At 40.4% G+C, this 17,444-nt stretch overlaps 1 protein-coding gene across 1 annotated transcript in view; it reads left to right on the plus strand.

Moving 5' to 3' along the window:
• Nucleotides 1-17,444, plus strand: part of Eif5b (eukaryotic translation initiation factor 5B) — a 53,243-nt gene that overhangs the window by 7,107 nt on the left and 28,692 nt on the right. Inside the window, exons 2-6 of the mRNA XM_052193065.1 lie at nt 11,847-11,972; nt 12,066-12,150; nt 12,921-13,590; nt 15,714-15,931; nt 16,288-16,438. Coding sequence (XP_052049025.1) covers nt 11,847-11,972; nt 12,066-12,150; nt 12,921-13,590; nt 15,714-15,931; nt 16,288-16,438 — 1,250 coding nt within the window. The remainder of the gene's footprint in view (nt 1-11,846; nt 11,973-12,065; nt 12,151-12,920; nt 13,591-15,713; nt 15,932-16,287; nt 16,439-17,444) is intronic.

Here is a 17,444-nt window from a genome sequence, read left to right on the forward strand (position 1 = left end):
CTTGTGAGTGTGGGTATCTCGATGTACTGGTGCTGCCTGTTGAGGCTGCCCGGTTGAATGCCGTTGTCACCAACGTCTCATCAGGATCAGTAGATTCTCTGTATCTGGATTTTATTTCTAGGCTTCTCACTTTATTCCTTGAGTGTCTCTTACTGCAGTAGTATGACTTTCTTTTTTTAAGATTTTGAGTGTATGAGTGCTTTGCCTTTGTGTATGTCTATTCACCACATGCATGCCTGGTGTATAAGGGAGTGAAATGATGAGTCTCCATGTGGGTACTGGGAATCAACCCAGGTCCTTTGCAAGAACAACACGAGCTCTTAACCAGTGAGTCAACTCTGCAGCCTGTGGCTTTCCTTAAATGAAAAGTGTCACACACGTACAAAAGTGGAAGACTCGAGAACAAACATGTCTTAAATCTAATGCTCATTCTTACATGGCTTTGCACTGTTGTCTAAAATTCTGCTACTTTTTTCCTCTCATTATTTGACAGTCTTAAATTTTTCATAATATTATAATATTTCAAGAAGTTACACAGTCAATTGTAAGAAACATTTATATCTTAACTGTAAATTTCATTTTTTTAATGTGTTTGGGATTGAACCTGAAGCCCTGTGCATGCCAGGCAAGTGTTCAACCACTAAGCTGCATCATTTATAGCATTTAATAGTAAATTTTAGTATGAAGCATGCATTCCCACTGACGTGGAGAATGCACATATGCTAGAGTCTTTGTATTGGTACATGATTGAAGTCTCACTGTATTTTTTAACTAGCCTTTCAACCTACTGCTTTAGATGCAGTTTGGAAGTTTTGCCGTGTACAGAGGTAAAGTAATTACAGTAGCAGGCAGGCTTGTTTGGTTTGCTTTTCAAGACAGGATTTGTTTGTATAGCCATGGCTGTCATGAAATTTGCTCTGTAGACCAAACTGGCCTTGAACTCAGATCCACGTGCCTCTGCCTCCCAAGTGCTAAAATTAAAGGCATGTGGCACCATTCCCAGCCTTAGACAGATTTTTATTAAACTGTTCTGGGTTGACACTGGTGAGCAACTTGCCTAGTGTTTTAAAGTTGAGGTTGCCACTCCTAAGCTGGGCTTTTCTTGGCTGGTGGTGCCTCTTAGGAATGTACAAAATCCCTTGGTGCTTGTTGCTGTAGAAGACTGGGCATCCAGACAGAAGCCTTTGGTCCTGAGAACTTCTTTATCCCCCTTTCCTCCCCTTCTAACCCCTTTTCTCATCCCAGTCTCTCCTCTCCTCTCCTCTCCTCTCCTCTCCCCTCCCCTCTCCCCTCTCCCCTCTCCCCTCTCCCCTCTCCCCTCTCCCCTCTCCCCTCTCCCCTCTCCCCTCTCCCCTCTCCCCTCTCCCCTCCCCTCTCTCCTCTCTCCTCTGTCCCCTCCCCTCTCTCCCCTCTCCTCTCTCCCCTCCCCTCTCTCCTCCCCCCTCTCTCCCCTCTCCTCTCTCCTCTCTCCTCTCTCCTCTCTCCCCTCTCCTCTCTCCCCTCTCCTCTCTCCTCTCCCTCCTCCTCTCTCTCTCCTCTCTCTCTCCCCTCCCTTCCCCTCCTCTCTACAAGAGTTAGTCTCTGTTACAGTATTTCATTTATCTGTCAGTGGCAACAGATGCATGGCAGGGGATATAGCTGTTTGAAGGTTGCCTGAATCCTGACTGTAGGAACAGCTTTGCAGGTCACTGCTGCACCAGGCATCAGGGTACCTTTTCTTGAAGCCTTCATCTTTCTTTATTCAGCTCTAAAATTTCTTTTCTTTTTTTCCTTCTGTTTTTTTGAGGGTTTCTGTGTGTAGCCCTGGCTGTCCTGGTGCTCACTTTTAGACTAGGCTGAACTTAACAGAGATTCACCTACCTCTGTTTTTCAGATACTGGAATTAAAGATATGTGCTGCTGCCGCCGCCTGGCCCTGAATCTTTCCCTCCCTCATTCTCTCCCTCACTTCCCTCCCTCTCCTTCCCTCTCCCTCCTTCCTCCTTTCTCTCTCTCCCTATCCTCTTCCTTACCCCGCTTCTCTCTTGTAAAGGCCAGACTTGGTGCCTGGTGCCTCTTCTCCATACTTTGCCCTAAAACTGAGAACATGGGTGGAAGCCCGGAGCATATCTAATCATGGCAGATAGGTCCGTATGCATTGACACTGGGGCACTCATCCCTGCTTTCAGACCTGCAGCTTGAAATGCGACCAGTAATTAAATGTTACCATCATGAGAGTGTACTAGAATGGAAAACCAGGAGCATGCTGTGTTCTGAACTCTCTTGAGTGCTAAGGATGATGATAAAGTTTTAAGGTTTTCAGTTGTTATAAAATTACCAATAATTCTATACACAACTACAGTCAGGCCTGCATAGTTATGGTAGTGTTTGACAAGTTAGTTGTTCAGAAACATCCTCTCATGAAAATAATTATCTGCATCAAACTTTTTACTTTTTTGTTTGTCCTATTTGGATTTTGTTTGTTTGTTTGTGTTTTCTTGAGACCAGGGTTCTCTGTGTAACAATTCTGGCTGTCCTGGAACTCATAGACTAGGCTGACTTCAGACTCATAGAAATCTGCCTACCTCTGCCTCCCAAGTGTTGGGATTAAAGGTATGCACCACTACCAGTTATGTGGCAGTAAATAGTAAAATTAGGTGGTGGGTAATTCTTTAACAGTAAACACCAGATTCATTGCAGTAAACTACAGAGACACTGGGTTTGTTTTTAAGTGAACACTTAAACAGGTGGGCAGTTATTTCATGACATAAGAGGCATCTCTTATTTTTTCCTTATTTTTTCTGATGAAGTTTTACTATGTTGCCCAGGCCAGAACATCATCTAGGGGTCAAGTGTTTTCCTGCCTCAATCTTCTGAGTATCTGGGGCTATAGGTGTGTGTAGTCATACCCAGCCTCCAAGTGCTGATCAGATGCTAACAAATAGACATGGACTATATGGGTGCCCACACACATGGCATACATTCACAGATAAACATACACACAAGTAAAAATTAAGAATTAAAACAATAAATATTAGTTTGTGTTTGTAGAGGAAATAGGGATACTTTGTGTTTGTTGCACTGTGCATTGTAATGGTCATGGGGTTTCTGGTTTCTATGAAGGTGTTACCGCACTATAAGGACATTGTTAAATTGGGAGAACGGCTGATTTTGTGTGTGTGTGTGTGTGTTGTGCACATACGTAGCTTTTAGTTTACTAAACTAAAAGGGGCTGTAGTACTGGAGATAGATCTATTGACAGCATAGCTGTTGGTATTGTTAGGGGAGCAGTGGAAGCTAGTGGGGAGCAGCGAGTTCTGGGGTTTTTTGTTCAGGTCTTAGGTATGGCTGGAGAACAGGAGTAAGAAGAAGCCACACTAGGAAGGGAGATGTTAACAGGGAGGAGCAGATGTTGCAGTTTTGATACTGGAGCAGCTGAGTTAACAGGTAAAGAGTAGACTTTCTCCTCCTGTCTTTTCTTATTTGGATGTTGCTGAAAGTGTTCGAGGAGAGAGAAACAGAGCTAAGTAGAGTGAAAAGAGGCAGTGACAGGCTTTAGTCTGCCTTCCCTTTCCTTGGCACTTTAGGATTTTAGACAGTGGTGGGTAGATGGAGTGTTTGGATTTTGTTTCCTTCTGTCAACATACTTGGCATTTCTTCAGGTTAGGAATAGAAAGAAATGTAGGAATGTTCCAATTACTGCTGTGTTACTGTAAGACAAGACTTTTCCTGAGGAGGCACATGTCTGTTCACCTCAAATACAGAGCTCATGAAAGACCAAAGTACAGATACCACCAAGTCCTACTTGGTAAAACAATGAATTGTATTGGATTACTTACAGGAACCTACCTCAGCATGGGTGACAGCTCATAAAAGGGAGCAAACTGCACAGCCTGCAGACAGCTCAGTGGGTTGGAGCGTAACCTTTCCAGGTATTTAGGACAACTCAGTTGGCCTAACTGCTTGCCTGTTGTCAGCTTCTTCCGGGTGTCTGGTCTGCTCTCACAGTCTGCTTTGCAGTTTGGCTAGTCTGTGAGTGACTCTAGGCCCTTGTTTATTGCTTACTGATGGTGGAGATGAGTGCAGGGAGTCTGGCTTGTGAGTCTGGCTTGTGAGTCTGGTCAGTCTCAGGGCCTTCCTGAAGCTATTTGAGTTGTTTACTTTGCTTAAGAAGCTTCCTTAAATGATGGAATGTTTTAATCTCAGAGGAAATTGGTATACAACATCTGTCCTAACAAATCTCAAACTTAAAGAGCTTAATAACAATTATTTTTTGTAGTCCTGGGCATTAACTATGCTTAGATGGGTTTCTGGCTGTCTTTGTCTGTGATTACAGTTATGTTGGCTGTAATGGAGCCATCCTTAAGCTTGCTTTATGAAAAATTTAACCTCTTCTGGTGGTTGCTAATAGCTCTTCTTTGGAACCTCGTCTGAACTTGCCATTGGAACCTGAACTTGACCTCTTGGTGTGACTTGAACATTCACATTAGCTTGGCAGAGAACAAAGAGACAGAAAAGAGAAACTGTGTTTTAAGGCCTTGGCCTGGAAACACTTAACATTACTTCTGTCGTGTTCTATTGATAAATAGTCACTAAAGTTACCTCAGAGCATGCCTCAGTTACTTTTCTATTGCTGTGAAGAGACAGTATGACCAAGGCAGCTTTTATAAAGAAAGCATACTTGTGGGCTTGCTTATAGTTCTAAAGAGTTAATCCATTATCGTCATGGTAGGAGGCAGACAGATACAGCACTGGAACAGTTGCTAGGAGATTCATATCCTGACTCACAGGCAACAGGGGGAAGTAGGGAGGGACAGACACAGATATACAGACAGATAAACAGAGACACACACTAGGCTGAGCATGAGCTTTTGAAACCTGAAAGCCAGTTCACAATGACACACCTTTTTCAACAAGGCCACATCTCTTCCAGCAGGGCCACCTCTCCTAATCTTTACCAAACAGTCTAACTGGGGCCTAATACTTGAGCGTATGGGGGTCATTCTCACTCAAACCACCACAGAGCATTGGAGAAGTTTTGAGCATTGTCATTACTTGGGTTTTGGGGGGGGGGGGGGGCAGGGAGCAGAGTCTTGTTGATTTCCTTCATCTTGGACTCCTGATTGTTCCAAGTGCTGGAATAACAGATGTGCACCACTGTGCCTTTGAACCAGGTTTTAAAATGTATACAATGGATAGAGCAGCGGAAGAGAAGGAGGGGCTTACATGAGATTCTTAGAACTCTTACAGGTTTGAGTTAATTTGAGAATAATTTGTGGGCTGGAGAGATGGCTCAGCAGTTAAGAAACTGACTGCTCTTCCGAAGGTTCTGAGTTCAAATCCCAGCAACCACATGGTGGCTCACAATCCTCCATAACAAGATCTGATGCCCTCTTCTGGAGTGTCTGAAGAGAGCTACCGTGTACTTATATATAATAAATAAATCTAAAAAAAAAACAAATTTAAAGAAATTAGATCTCTTGTTTCTTGTTTAACTTCACATATAGTAGACAATTTGTCAGTATAAAATGCACATCATCAAATGAATCTCCCAAGTTTGAAACTGAGAAGAGACATTTGAAATTAATTTTGGTTTTACTATGCATTAAATATTATTTATAAACTGTGTTTAAAAGGCTTTCTACTGGGCTAGGTACATGCCTTTAATTCTAGCATTCATGAGAAAGAAGCAGGCAGTCTCTGAGATTTCAGGCCAGCCAGGGAGACCTTGTTTCCTTAAAAGGGAAATTTTTATACTAGTTTCTAAATGTGTATATGTTTTAATTGCACTGTTTTTATATTGTTGCTAATATTTGATTATTAGTAATAACTCCTATGGAGATCTACAATGAAAAGGAGCATTCGGGGCAAGGAGAAATAACAAATATCAATGCTGAGTGCATACTTCCACACACATTATTATTATTAATGTTTTGAGACTGGAGAGATGACTCAGTGGTTAAGAGCACTGGTTACTCTTAGAGAAGACCCAGGTTGAGTTTCCCATCACCCACCTGATAGCTAACACTTATCTGTAACTCCAGTTCTAGGGCTTCTGACATCCTCACATAGATATGCATTGGAGCAATGGATATAAAATAAAAATAAATAATATATTCAAAATAAAAAATGTCTTGAAAAGTTTTCCATAGTAACATGATTTTAACTATACATCACATTGTTAATGTAAAAGATTAGGTATTGTAAGTTAAAAATTGGATGAATGATTTTTAGGTTTATGTAATTTTAGTTTTAACTATTTTAAATTGTTAAGTATGTTCTCTATGATTAAGTATGTTATCTATCGTGTTAAGTATGATTCTTTGTGGTTTTTATAATCTGGAAATTGAGCACACATTTTTTCGAGGTGTAGGTAACATAAGATGTGCAGATTTCAAGTGCACAATCAGTGGGTTAAGGTCACGTCCCTGTGAGTAAGAAGACCATTTGCTTAGGACCTTTGGTCAATGATCCTTCTCCCTACAGAAGGCTTTGTCTAGGAATCACTGTAGTTATGTTCTGCACCTCCCACCAAGTTCTAGGAGTCCAGCCTGGAGCCTCACGCATGCTGGCCAGCGAGCGAGCATCTCACTGAGTGCACTCCTGCTGTGCCTCGTTGTCACTTCCCTTCTAGAGATAGGGATGCGTTGAGTGATACTTGTAGGCTCTGTTTCTTTACTGGGTTTTTTTGTTTGTTTGTTTGGTTGGTTGGTTTTGGGGTGTTTTTTTTTGCTGCTGTTTTGGGTTTTTTTGTTTTTTGGATTTGGTTTTTTCAAGACAGGGTTTCTCTGTATGGCCCTGGCTGTCCTGGAGCCCACTCTGTAGACCAGGCTGGCCTCGAACCCAGAAATCCACCTGCCTTTGCCTCCCAGAGTGCTGGGATCACAGGTGTGGGCCACCACTGCCCGGCTTACTGGGTTTTATGTAGTGTAGTGACTGAGAGTCCTCTGCGCTGGTGCATGCATTATCATTCCTGCCTGCCCCCTTTAATTGTGTAATACTCTGTTGGGTGGTTTTTGACTGGTTTTAAAGAACCTTACAGGTGTTCGAGTTGTTTGTAGCTTTCCATGATTATGAATAAAATTGCTCTAAACATTTGAGTACAGGTCTTTGTGCAGATACATTATTTCTCTGGTGAATACTTAGGAGTAAGCTTGCTGGGTCATATGGTAAGAGATAAGGGAGAGTGAGGGAGGGTAGAGGGGTGTAGGGTGGGGGAGGGAAAAGAGAGTGCTTCCTTGCATTGCGATGGCTCATAAATGCCTGTCAGCCCCAAGGGATCAAGTGCCTCTTTTGCTCTCTGTGTGTATCTACATATATATGCATACACCTGCACACGGAGATACAGATATACACATAGTTGAAAAGAAAAATCTTAAAATTAACTTTAGGATTAAGTTCAAACTCTTTCTATCCAATCCTGACTTTCCCTGTGCAGTGGTTACATTTCTATTGCTTTTGATAAATAACATGACCATGACAGCTTAGAAAAGAAAACATTGAATGAGACTTACAGTGTCAGGCGGTTAGAGTTCATGGTAGTGAAGCAAAGTCATGACATAGGGAACAGTCACTCTCTGAACTCAGAATGATTGAAGCCTCAAGCCTGCACCCACTGACACACCTCCAATAAGGCCTAATCTTTCTCAAACAGTTCTTCTAACTGCAGATCAGTATTCAAAGGTGTAAGTCTATGGGAGCCATTCTCATTCAAACCACCATAACTTGTTAACATATCAGCAAGATGCACTTGTTACAATTAACAAACTGGTATGAAGTAACTGTAATGCTGAGTTTGTTTAGATTTCTTTTGTTTTTATTGACTTAAATAAGTACATGTTCTGTGGTAAATTTTTCTTTAGACTCATTTTATCTATGATAGTTCATCAGCTTTCAGTATCTTGTTGGTCAGGCTTCTGCTCTGTGAGGTTATTCTTATGTCCTTTCTATCTGCAGAAGAATGCCATTGTGCACACCCACACAGTATTAGGAGTGGGAGTTTGGTTCTTCCTCCCAACGTAATGTGGAGTTTTGTATACTTTATTTAGCCTTTGTTTCTTCCTCATTAATCCATTTGTTTATCTCAGCGTGAACTAGTTAGTAGCTTTTATTTTATTACTTTGTCTTGTAAGTCAGATTTCTTTACTGTTTTATAGTGTGTGTGTGTGGGGGGGGGGGGGAGATCAAATCTAAGGTCTTACACCTGCAGCTAGAGCATGCTAACAGCCACTGAGCTATTCCACTATTCTTTGACTTATAATTTAATACTATATTTAATTAGTTGCTCTAGTTAACTGATTTGCTCTTTTCAGTGGTGGTTGGAGCTCCTTGAGTTGTTCATGTTCCCAAGTGTCACATATGTAGCATCGTGTGTGCACATGCTGACTTTGCTCAGTCTTGTTTAGTCCGTTTCTTACTTTCTGGCATTACAAGATGCTCAGGCTTGTCTGTGACTTACGGTACCTTTGTGTTTTCATCAGTGTCTGACACTCTCAGTTCCTTTGATTTTAGCCTTTGAAATAGATGTAGAACACCATCTCCTTGTCTTTTTTTTTTTTTTTTTTTAAAGATTTGTTCTATTTTTTTAATATTTATTTATTTATTATATGTAAGTACACTGTAGCTGTCTTCAGATGCCAGAAGAGGGAGTCAGATCTCTTTATGGATGGTTGTGAGCCACCATGTGGATGCTGGGATTTGAACTCATGACCTTTGGAAGAGCAGTCAGTGCTCTTACCCGCTAAGCCATCTCTCCAGCCCCCATCTCCTTGTCTTAATTTGATTTTTTTTTAATTGAGCTTTGTTTTCATTTATATCTTTTGCAACTTGTTTGCCTTTTGGCAGTATAACTTCTACCCACATTTAGTTGAGTGCACTGATGAGTTCTGTCTGACTCTAGATACAAGTGTTTAATAGCATAGTATTTCGTAAATTTGTTTTGTGTGTGTGGTGTGCGTGTGTGTGTGTGTGTGTGTGTGTGTGTGTGTGTGTGTGTGTGTTTTAGCAGCATCCTCTTCAGAAGTGTTTTCATTTTAATGCAGCTTTATTTTTCTTTCATGGCTTGCGCCTTTTAGGTTTTGTCTAAAACCTCATCACCAAGCTTCAATGTCACAAATTTTGTGTTTTGAAGTTTTGTTTTCTTCTTTTGTACATTATGATTATATGGCGAAAGGAATTTTTGTAGTTGAATTTTCTTTTTCTTTTTTTTTTTTTTGGTCATGGATTATTAGGTAGTTAGGTTTGTCTAAGTTTATTTCTAAGCTGTTATTTGGCCAGTATTTTGTTTTGTTTTGTTTTATTGGTTTTTTGCCTAATACCATGCTGGCTTGGTAGCTTCATTTTGTCCTAATATTAGGTAATGAATTCTTTTCTCTTCAGTATTGTATTGCCTATTCTAAGTTGTTTGATATTCTGTATGTACAATACCCAAATGTGGTAATGCCTGTCATCTAGCTACTGAAGACAGGAGAATCACAGGTCTGAGGCCAGTCTGAACTATCCATAGCAAATCTAAAGTTCTAAAAATAAAAATAGGACTGAAGATGTATGGCATTGTGTTTGTTTAATCTTTATTATATATTGAAAGGATACTTTGGAAAACATTCAAGTTAAGACTTGATCATATTGTACTTGATGGATATAGCATGTTTGAGCTTACTGAAAAATCAGAAGCTAAATTATTTCCTAATTTTTTAGGAAGGCACTGTAGTTAAGTTTGAAACTTGAGTTACTGGTGGAATGCTTTGTAGTCATGTAGCCTTTGTTTCTTAAGGTTCATGTCATAAAGTTTTAGAAGTATTAAGAGGGAATGGCTATCTAATATGTAGCAGTTGGTTATCACAATGCTTGATATTTAGTAAGCATTCAGAAGCTATCAGTCTTTTTTTTTTATAGCCAGAAGTCTTTGAGGCTCAATACCATTCTGGGATGGTAATGGAACAAAGAAGATCCCTCGTGTTCTTTTGATGGGGCCAATAAATATTCTGGAGATGAGATGCCAGCCTTCACCTCCCCTTCTTAGTTTTCAGGAAAGGTTGTGTGGAATATTGACAGAGGTTCCTTTAGAGCTACTTTGGTCGGTCCTGGGCTGGCCTTAGGCTCTTGTTATCTGATGTGACCTGAACATCTTTGATTTCTATTTATTCCCTACTCCCTTTCGTATATGTCTAGTTTTAAGTGTTAATGATTCAGTCCTCATATGTTTATCTGACTTGAGTCTTCATCCTGCTTGTGATAGTACAAGTCAGGTGCCCATTATGTTCTCACTGCAGTTACTTGCAGGCACTCCCTCACTGGGTCCCTGCTTCCTGGTAGTCGGGACTGTGCCTACTGCACCATCCATCCTCTTTGCTGAGTTAATGTCTTTCCCTACTGTATTGCTTGTTTCCAACCTGCTTTACCAGGAAGCTTTTCACTTCCCCAGTATAGATGGTGGTACAAACTGTTCAGAGTCACATGAAAGTATCAAGTATCAAATATTTTAATTTTGTTCAACTTTTCATGAAAGTGCTAAGTTCCGTTATTTCTTGATTTACAGTTCCTATCCTCTAGTAAGTTTCTTGAAATTAAATTTGATATTTGTCAGTATTTTGTTAGTCTTTTTATTGTAAGAGAGCAGCACTTAATGTATTTTTCTTTAGACGTTTTCCTTACCAGATTAAATATTATCTAAGGTGTTCTTTTGGTGTCTTTTTTTTTTAAATAGTATTTTATTGTATGTATATAGTTATGTGACTAGATATATGTCTGTACAACCCATGTGTGCCTAGTGTAGGAGGATGCCAGAAAAGGGCATTGGTTCCTTTGAAGTTGGGAGTTATAGATGCTTGCGAATGACCATATGGGTGCTGGGAATTGAACCCAGGTCATCTGCAAGAGCAGCCAGGGCTCTTACTGCTGAGCCATCTCTCCAACCTGTAGAGAGAATTTCTTATAAGCATCTCCTGACACAAAAAAATAGGAGATGGGACATCCATCATGGATAGAGAGAATTCTGGAAAATAGAGGTGTGGTGGGTGTGGGAGAAGATGGAAGGTAAACCAGCAGGTAGCTGAGCCGGGTTAGAATGAAAGGGGTGATAAGAGTGAGTCAGAGTAAGCCGAGGCGTATGGCCTAGGCATTTATTAACACACAGTCTCAGAGTCATTGGTTCTGGGAATTAAGTGGACAGAGGAAAACTTGATTATTTTTTACATCAGCCCCTATCTTTTGATGTCTTAATGTGTCCGTCATTCAAGTGAAATTTTGTTTTGTTTTGTTTTGTTTTGTTTTTTGTTTTTTGGATTTGGTTTTTTTTGAGACAGGGTTTCTTTGTATAGCCCTGGCTGTCCTGGAATTCACTCTGTAGACCAGGCTGGCCTCAAACTCAGAAATCCGCCTACCTCTGCCTCCCAGAGTTCTGGAATTACAGGCGTGCGCCATCATCACCCAGCCCCATATTCTCAACTAGTAAAATTAGACAATAGACTAGTTGGTTGAAAAATGATATTTACGCTTTCTGATAGCTTATTTTGTACTTTGGTTCTTTGGTGTTTTACAAAAATAACTCCATTCAAAAAATGTTCACGAGCACATACATAGATGTTCATTACTTGTGGAAGTTCTTTTTTACCTTCCCTACCTAGGCTGTTGTCTTGTCTGTTTTAAGGGTAGGGCTCTTGGTTTATACCTTCTGGTTTTGGCATAGTGATCTTTATGGAGGAAGACAGACAGTTTGATACGTAGGTAACTGTGCTATTATGAGAGATCTTGATGAGATCTGTGTTGCTAATATGTAAAAGGGTATAAAATAGCAAGGAAATATCTGTATAAGTGAACAAGTAGATTGCTTGCTCTTGAGTAACATTTTGTTTTTTGTTTTCATTTAAGTACCAAGGATGATACTGATTTGGGCGCCTTGGCTGCAGAAATAGAAGGAGCTGGTGCTGCCAAGGAGCAGGAGCCTCAGAAGTCAAAGGGAAAGAAGAAAAAGGAGAAAAAGAAGCAAGACTTTGAGTATGGTTTTAAAGGCATCTAGATTTTCATAGCTTGAGCATTGTGGCCATCTAATGCTTTCTGTGCTTCAAACCTTATCTACCTCTTTTCTAGTGAGAGCGACATTCTGAGAGAGCTGGAGGAGTTGTCTCTGGAAGCCCAAGGCATCAGAGCTGACAGAGACACCGCCACAGTCAAGGTGAGAGCGCACCCTTCCGGGCTCCGCTGTCTTTGTCTTCTTGCTGATGAGTTGCCTGGTTTGGAAACCTGTGGCTGTAGATATATGTTAATAGTTTCTATAAAACAGGTCAAAGGGAGGAACTAAGTTTTCAGAGGAAAAAAAAAAGCAGTATTGTTGTTAAACTTCTGATTGATAGAAATAAACTTTATATAGGAATCTAGCAATACTTAATGTATCGCCTGTTGATAAACTTGATCCACTTGGGGTCAGTGATGACGTCTCCCTCCACCTTCAGTTGTCTATATAGTTCTCATTATTGTTCAGGGCATCCTGATTTTGAGGTGCGTGGTGAGTGTGAGACATAGAACTACTATCTTTTGTGTGGTTGGATTTTTTTCCCCTTTTTTGTTTTCTTTTAGATTTTTGTTTTATGTTTCTGAGTGTTTTGCCTCATATATGTACATGTACCATGTGTGTGCCTGGTGCTCACACAGGTCAGATGAAAGGGCATTAGATACTCTAGAGCTGGAGTTACAGATGGTTGTGAGTACAGGAACTAAACCTGGATCCTTTGCAACAGTTGCTCCTAACTGCTAAGCTATCTCTCCATACTCATACTTTAATATTCTCATGAAACAAGACAGTCATGCTTCCATAAAAGGTATTGAAGTGTGCACTGAGTGAAGTACTCAGTGCTGAGGAGGCCCATTACCTTTAAGGGATGATGAGTCCTATTACCTTTAAGGGATGCCAATCTGTTGACATTTCTAACAAGGAATACTTTTTAGCCTACAGAAAACAATGAAGAAGAATCTGCCTCAAAACAAGATAAAAAGAAGAAGGGACAAAAAGGCAAGAAAACAAGTTTTGATGAGAATGATAGTGAAGAATTGGAAGATAAAGATTCAAAGTCAAAAAAGACTGCCAGACCTAACTCAGAGGCACTCCTCTCTGGGAGTGAGGATGCTGATGATTCTAATAAACTTTCTAAAAAAGGTAAAAAAGCCCAGAAATCCACAAAAAAACGGGATGGATCAGAAGAGGATGAAGACAATAGCAAAAGAAGCAAAGAGCGCTCGAGAGTAAACTCCTCTGGTGAGAGTGGTGGTGAGTCCGATGAGTTTTTACAGTCCAGAAAGGGACAGAAAAAAAATCAGAAGAACAAGTCAGTTCCTACTATAGACAGTGGCAATGAGGATGATGACTCTTCCTTCAAAATCAAGACGGTGGCCCAGAAGAAGGCAGAAAAGAAAGAGCGTGAGAAGAAAAAGAGAGAGGAAGAGAAAGCGAAGTTGCGGAAGATGAAAGAGAAAGAAGAGCTAGAGAAGGGCAAGAAGGAGCAGAGTAAACAGAGGGAGCCTCAGAAGAGAGCCGAGGAGGAGGCATCGACACCCAGAGGGGCTCCTGACACAGGAGCTGCCTCAGAAGAGAAAGGAGACACTGCTGCCACTCTGGAAGGTTGGTCATAGCCCCACAAGTCTCTAGTTCATGGTTAGTCTAAGTTGTGATCGTTGGCTGGAATACTGTCTTGTGACTTGTCCTCGCGCGTGCGTGCGTGCGTGCGTGCGTGCGTGCGTGTTTGTTTGTGTGGGTCCATCCCCTTGTGTGTGGATATGGAGGCCGGAGGCTGATTCCGCTGTCTCTTTCCATGATGTGTTTTTAATATTACATCTTTTCTCTATTGCCTTTCCATATACCCTCTTTGCTCTCTCTTAAATTCATGGCCTTGTTTTTTTCCCATGAATTGCTGTGAGGTTGAGTCCCCCAGGAGTGTCAGAAACTGCATGTATAAAGTCTCTCCCAAATGACTTTGAACAGGAGTTGAGTAAAGACAGCAGCAGATACACTACAGCCAGTGCCTCATCTCTGTATAGAGAACCACAGGCATCCAAGGAATGCTGAGATAGAGCATGAGAAATAGTCCTCCATCTGAGTTTTTGAGATGGACAGGGTCTCACTGAACACTTAGTATGCTGGCTGGTCAGCAGCAGTGCTGGCACGTCTGGGTTTTTTTTTTTAAAGATTTATTTTATGTATTCACCATTGCTCTCTTCAGACACACCAGAAGAGGGCATTAGACTCCATTGCAGATGGTTATGAGCCACCATGTGGTTGCTGGGAATTGAACTCAGGATCTCTGGAAGAGCAGTCAGTGCTCCTAACCACTGAGCCATCTCTCCAGCCTATGTCTGGCTTTTTATGTGGTCACTGGGGATGTGATCTGAATTCCTTTGCATGGTAAACACTTTAGCCGTTAAACCATTTCTCTGCACTATTCATTTATACAATAGAAATTTAATGAAGTTTTATTATGAATACTCATTTTCCTATTAATGTAGACTAAGTGGCCAAAGAGATTTCTTCTCAAAATTCATGTAAGATGTTAACTAAATTCTTCCCTTTCTATAAAAAAAAAAAATACAGCTTAACCTTTGAAATACAAAAGTAAAGAGTAAATGAAGAGACTTAAATTAGTTACGTCACTTTAGTGTCATGGAGCATGTTTTTGTTTCTCTTTTTTAAAAAAAAGCAAACTTGTTTTATTTACTTGTTTGTGTGTGTGGACATATTGTGCCACATTACATGGGGAGAGGTAGAGGACAGCTCTTAGGAGTCAGCGCTCAGTGCACTACTCAGCTTCAGGAATCAAACATGGGCCACCCACTTGGTAGCTTCCATCTTCATCTGCTGAGTCTGTTTACTGGCCCCTCCCTTTATTGTCTTGTTAGTAATTGAAATAAATTGATCAGTAATTGAAATCTAAATATTCTAGCTGATTGCTTCATTTATTTGTTTGTTTGTTTATTTGTTTATTTATTTGTTTATTTATTTATGAGACATGGTTTCTGTGTGTAGCCCTGGCTGTACTAGAATTCACTCTGTAGACCAGGCTGGCCTTGAACTCACAGAGATTCAATTGCCTTTGCCTTCCGAGTTCTGGGAATAAAGGCATTTGCTGATTGCTTTCTCTTAGAATAAATATACCTAAATGTCAGGTGATTTAGATTTCTAAAAATAATAGTTTTTTTCTTAGATTAGAAAGATTTTAGTAAAAACACATGGCCCAATTTTTAACCACTGAAATTTTTATTCTCTGAATTTTGAGGAGAAACACCGTAATAGGAGTATCACAGATTTAATTTCTTCAGTGTCTTGAAGTGCAATTATATTTTTGTATTTTGTTCCTATACCCCCATATTCTTGGCATTACTGTGATCAGCCCCATCTAATAGAAGTAAAATGACTTCAGCACCTAAATGGGCTTGAGCTAGGCTGAGTCTTTAGCATTTCAGACCTGCCTCGATTACCCAACAGAGGTCTGTGATGTGTCTGCCTTTTACTGCTGACAGAGTCTGTGTTCATCAGAATGACTCGGGCCAACAACAGCAGTGGCAGATGCCCTATGGGTCAACTGTGATGTCTGAGGAGCAGTTCTAGCCACAAGGGTCTCAGGACACTGTGATCCATGCTACTCTTAAGAGAACTGGTGGCCAAAGCCACAGTATTTCTTGAATTCTGGCCAGTGTGTATTCACTGTTATAGAAATGAGCCTGAGTGCTTTGCCTTTATTTTTTGGGTAGACGACAATGAAGGAGACAAAAAGAAAAAAGATAAGAAGAAAAAGAAAACAGAAAAAGATGAAAAAGAAAAAGAAAAGAAGAAAGGCCCTAGCAAATCCACTGTTAAAGCTATCCAGGAAGCTTTGGCTAAGCTCAAAGAGGAGGAAGAGAGACAGAAGAGAGAGGAGGAAGAAAGGATTAAGCGGCTGGAGGAGCTAGAAGCCAAACGAAAAGAAGAGGTATGTTTTTCATGAGTTTGAAAATACTGATAATGAGTGTTACCTGAGCTCTATTTGTTCTCTATGAAATGTACATGTTTATATGGACATGGTAGTTGTGCTCTGATGTACATGAGACGAAAGAGCTACCGGAAAGTCTTCCTCATCTCCCATGGAGAGATGCAGTCGCATGTGTGCTACTGCCAATAAAATAACCTGGTGTTATTTTAAGAATAATGTATAACATTTAGATATCTTCAGTCGTAATCTCCCAATATATTTTGTATGCATTTTTAAGACCTCTGAAATTTGTGTTATTTTAAACTTCATGGTCATTTAGCTAGTATAATTTTTATATGCCATGCACTCTTGTTTAGGAACGATTAGAACAAGAAAAAAGAGAAAGGAAAAAGCAAAAAGAAAAAGAAAGAAAAGAACGGTTAAAAAAAGAAGGAAAACTGTTGACTAAGTCCCAGAGAGAAGCCAGAGCCAGAGCTGAAGTGACCCTTCGACACCTCCAAGCTCAGGGTGAGTCGTGGCCTTGATGCTGAGCAGTGGGTGAGTGTACAGTTTCTCTCGTGCCTGAGAGCTCACACACACAGGAGCTCAGTGGTGTGGATGGGACCTGTGCAAAAGCTGTGTGAACAAGGTAAGGAGCAGGTGTAAAGTGCCATTATGAAGGAGAATGCTTTCTATGCTGTGATGGAAATTTGTGTGCAAATAATACATTTCTATGAAATTTGCCCTCCCTCCAAAAAAGTTAAAGTGAGACTTCCTAACCAGTTTCACTGATTACTAACCTTTTTCCACATTTGTTTTATACTCCTTTTTCTTCTGACCACTGTTTTCTCCCCTGGGGTTCTTTGGAGTGAGTTATAGACACTTATTGCTGTTGAGTCCTATCATCATAGGAAATGGTAATGCACTGAGCTGAAGTAGTTTGCTCAGCAGACAGACCTAATTTGTTTTTTGTGATGATAAACTCTTTATTATGTTTGTATATAGATTTCAGAAAATTTATTAATTGGGGATATGCCTTAAAAACTAGTGGTATTAAAGAATACAGTTGCATATAGTTAGTGCCCAAGCAGACCTCAGAAGCCACTGGTTCTGAGGCTCTTAGATTAAAGGCCCTTAGAACAGATTTGAATGGAATAATTTTCCTGGCTCAGAAATGCTGTTTTATAGAGTAGCTAGAGATGTAATTAGATGAAAATTTTGGTTTTAAATTATTTATTATCAGTCTTTAGAACCCGCTTGGAAGAAATTGTTTCTCAAGAGGCAACTCAGACCCTGGTTCTCTTTTTTAAGTCTTTAATGCTGTCCTGTGCCTGAGAACTTCTGGTTCCACATGGTTTAGTAATAGAAAGTTTTAATTCTTCAGCTTGTGAAAGGCTGTCCACAGTCTAATGATGTGAGTACTCTCAGCAGAGGATCCTCTAGTGCTGCCTCACCCTGTCTTTGAAAGGTAGCTCATTACGGAGAGATAAGTTATTACATCTGTTACCTAGAGCAATGTAAATCCTGAATGTAC

This window comes from Apodemus sylvaticus, chromosome 9 (assembly GCF_947179515.1).
Source record: "Apodemus sylvaticus chromosome 9, mApoSyl1.1, whole genome shotgun sequence".
Lineage (NCBI taxonomy): Eukaryota > Metazoa > Chordata > Mammalia > Rodentia > Muridae > Apodemus > Apodemus sylvaticus.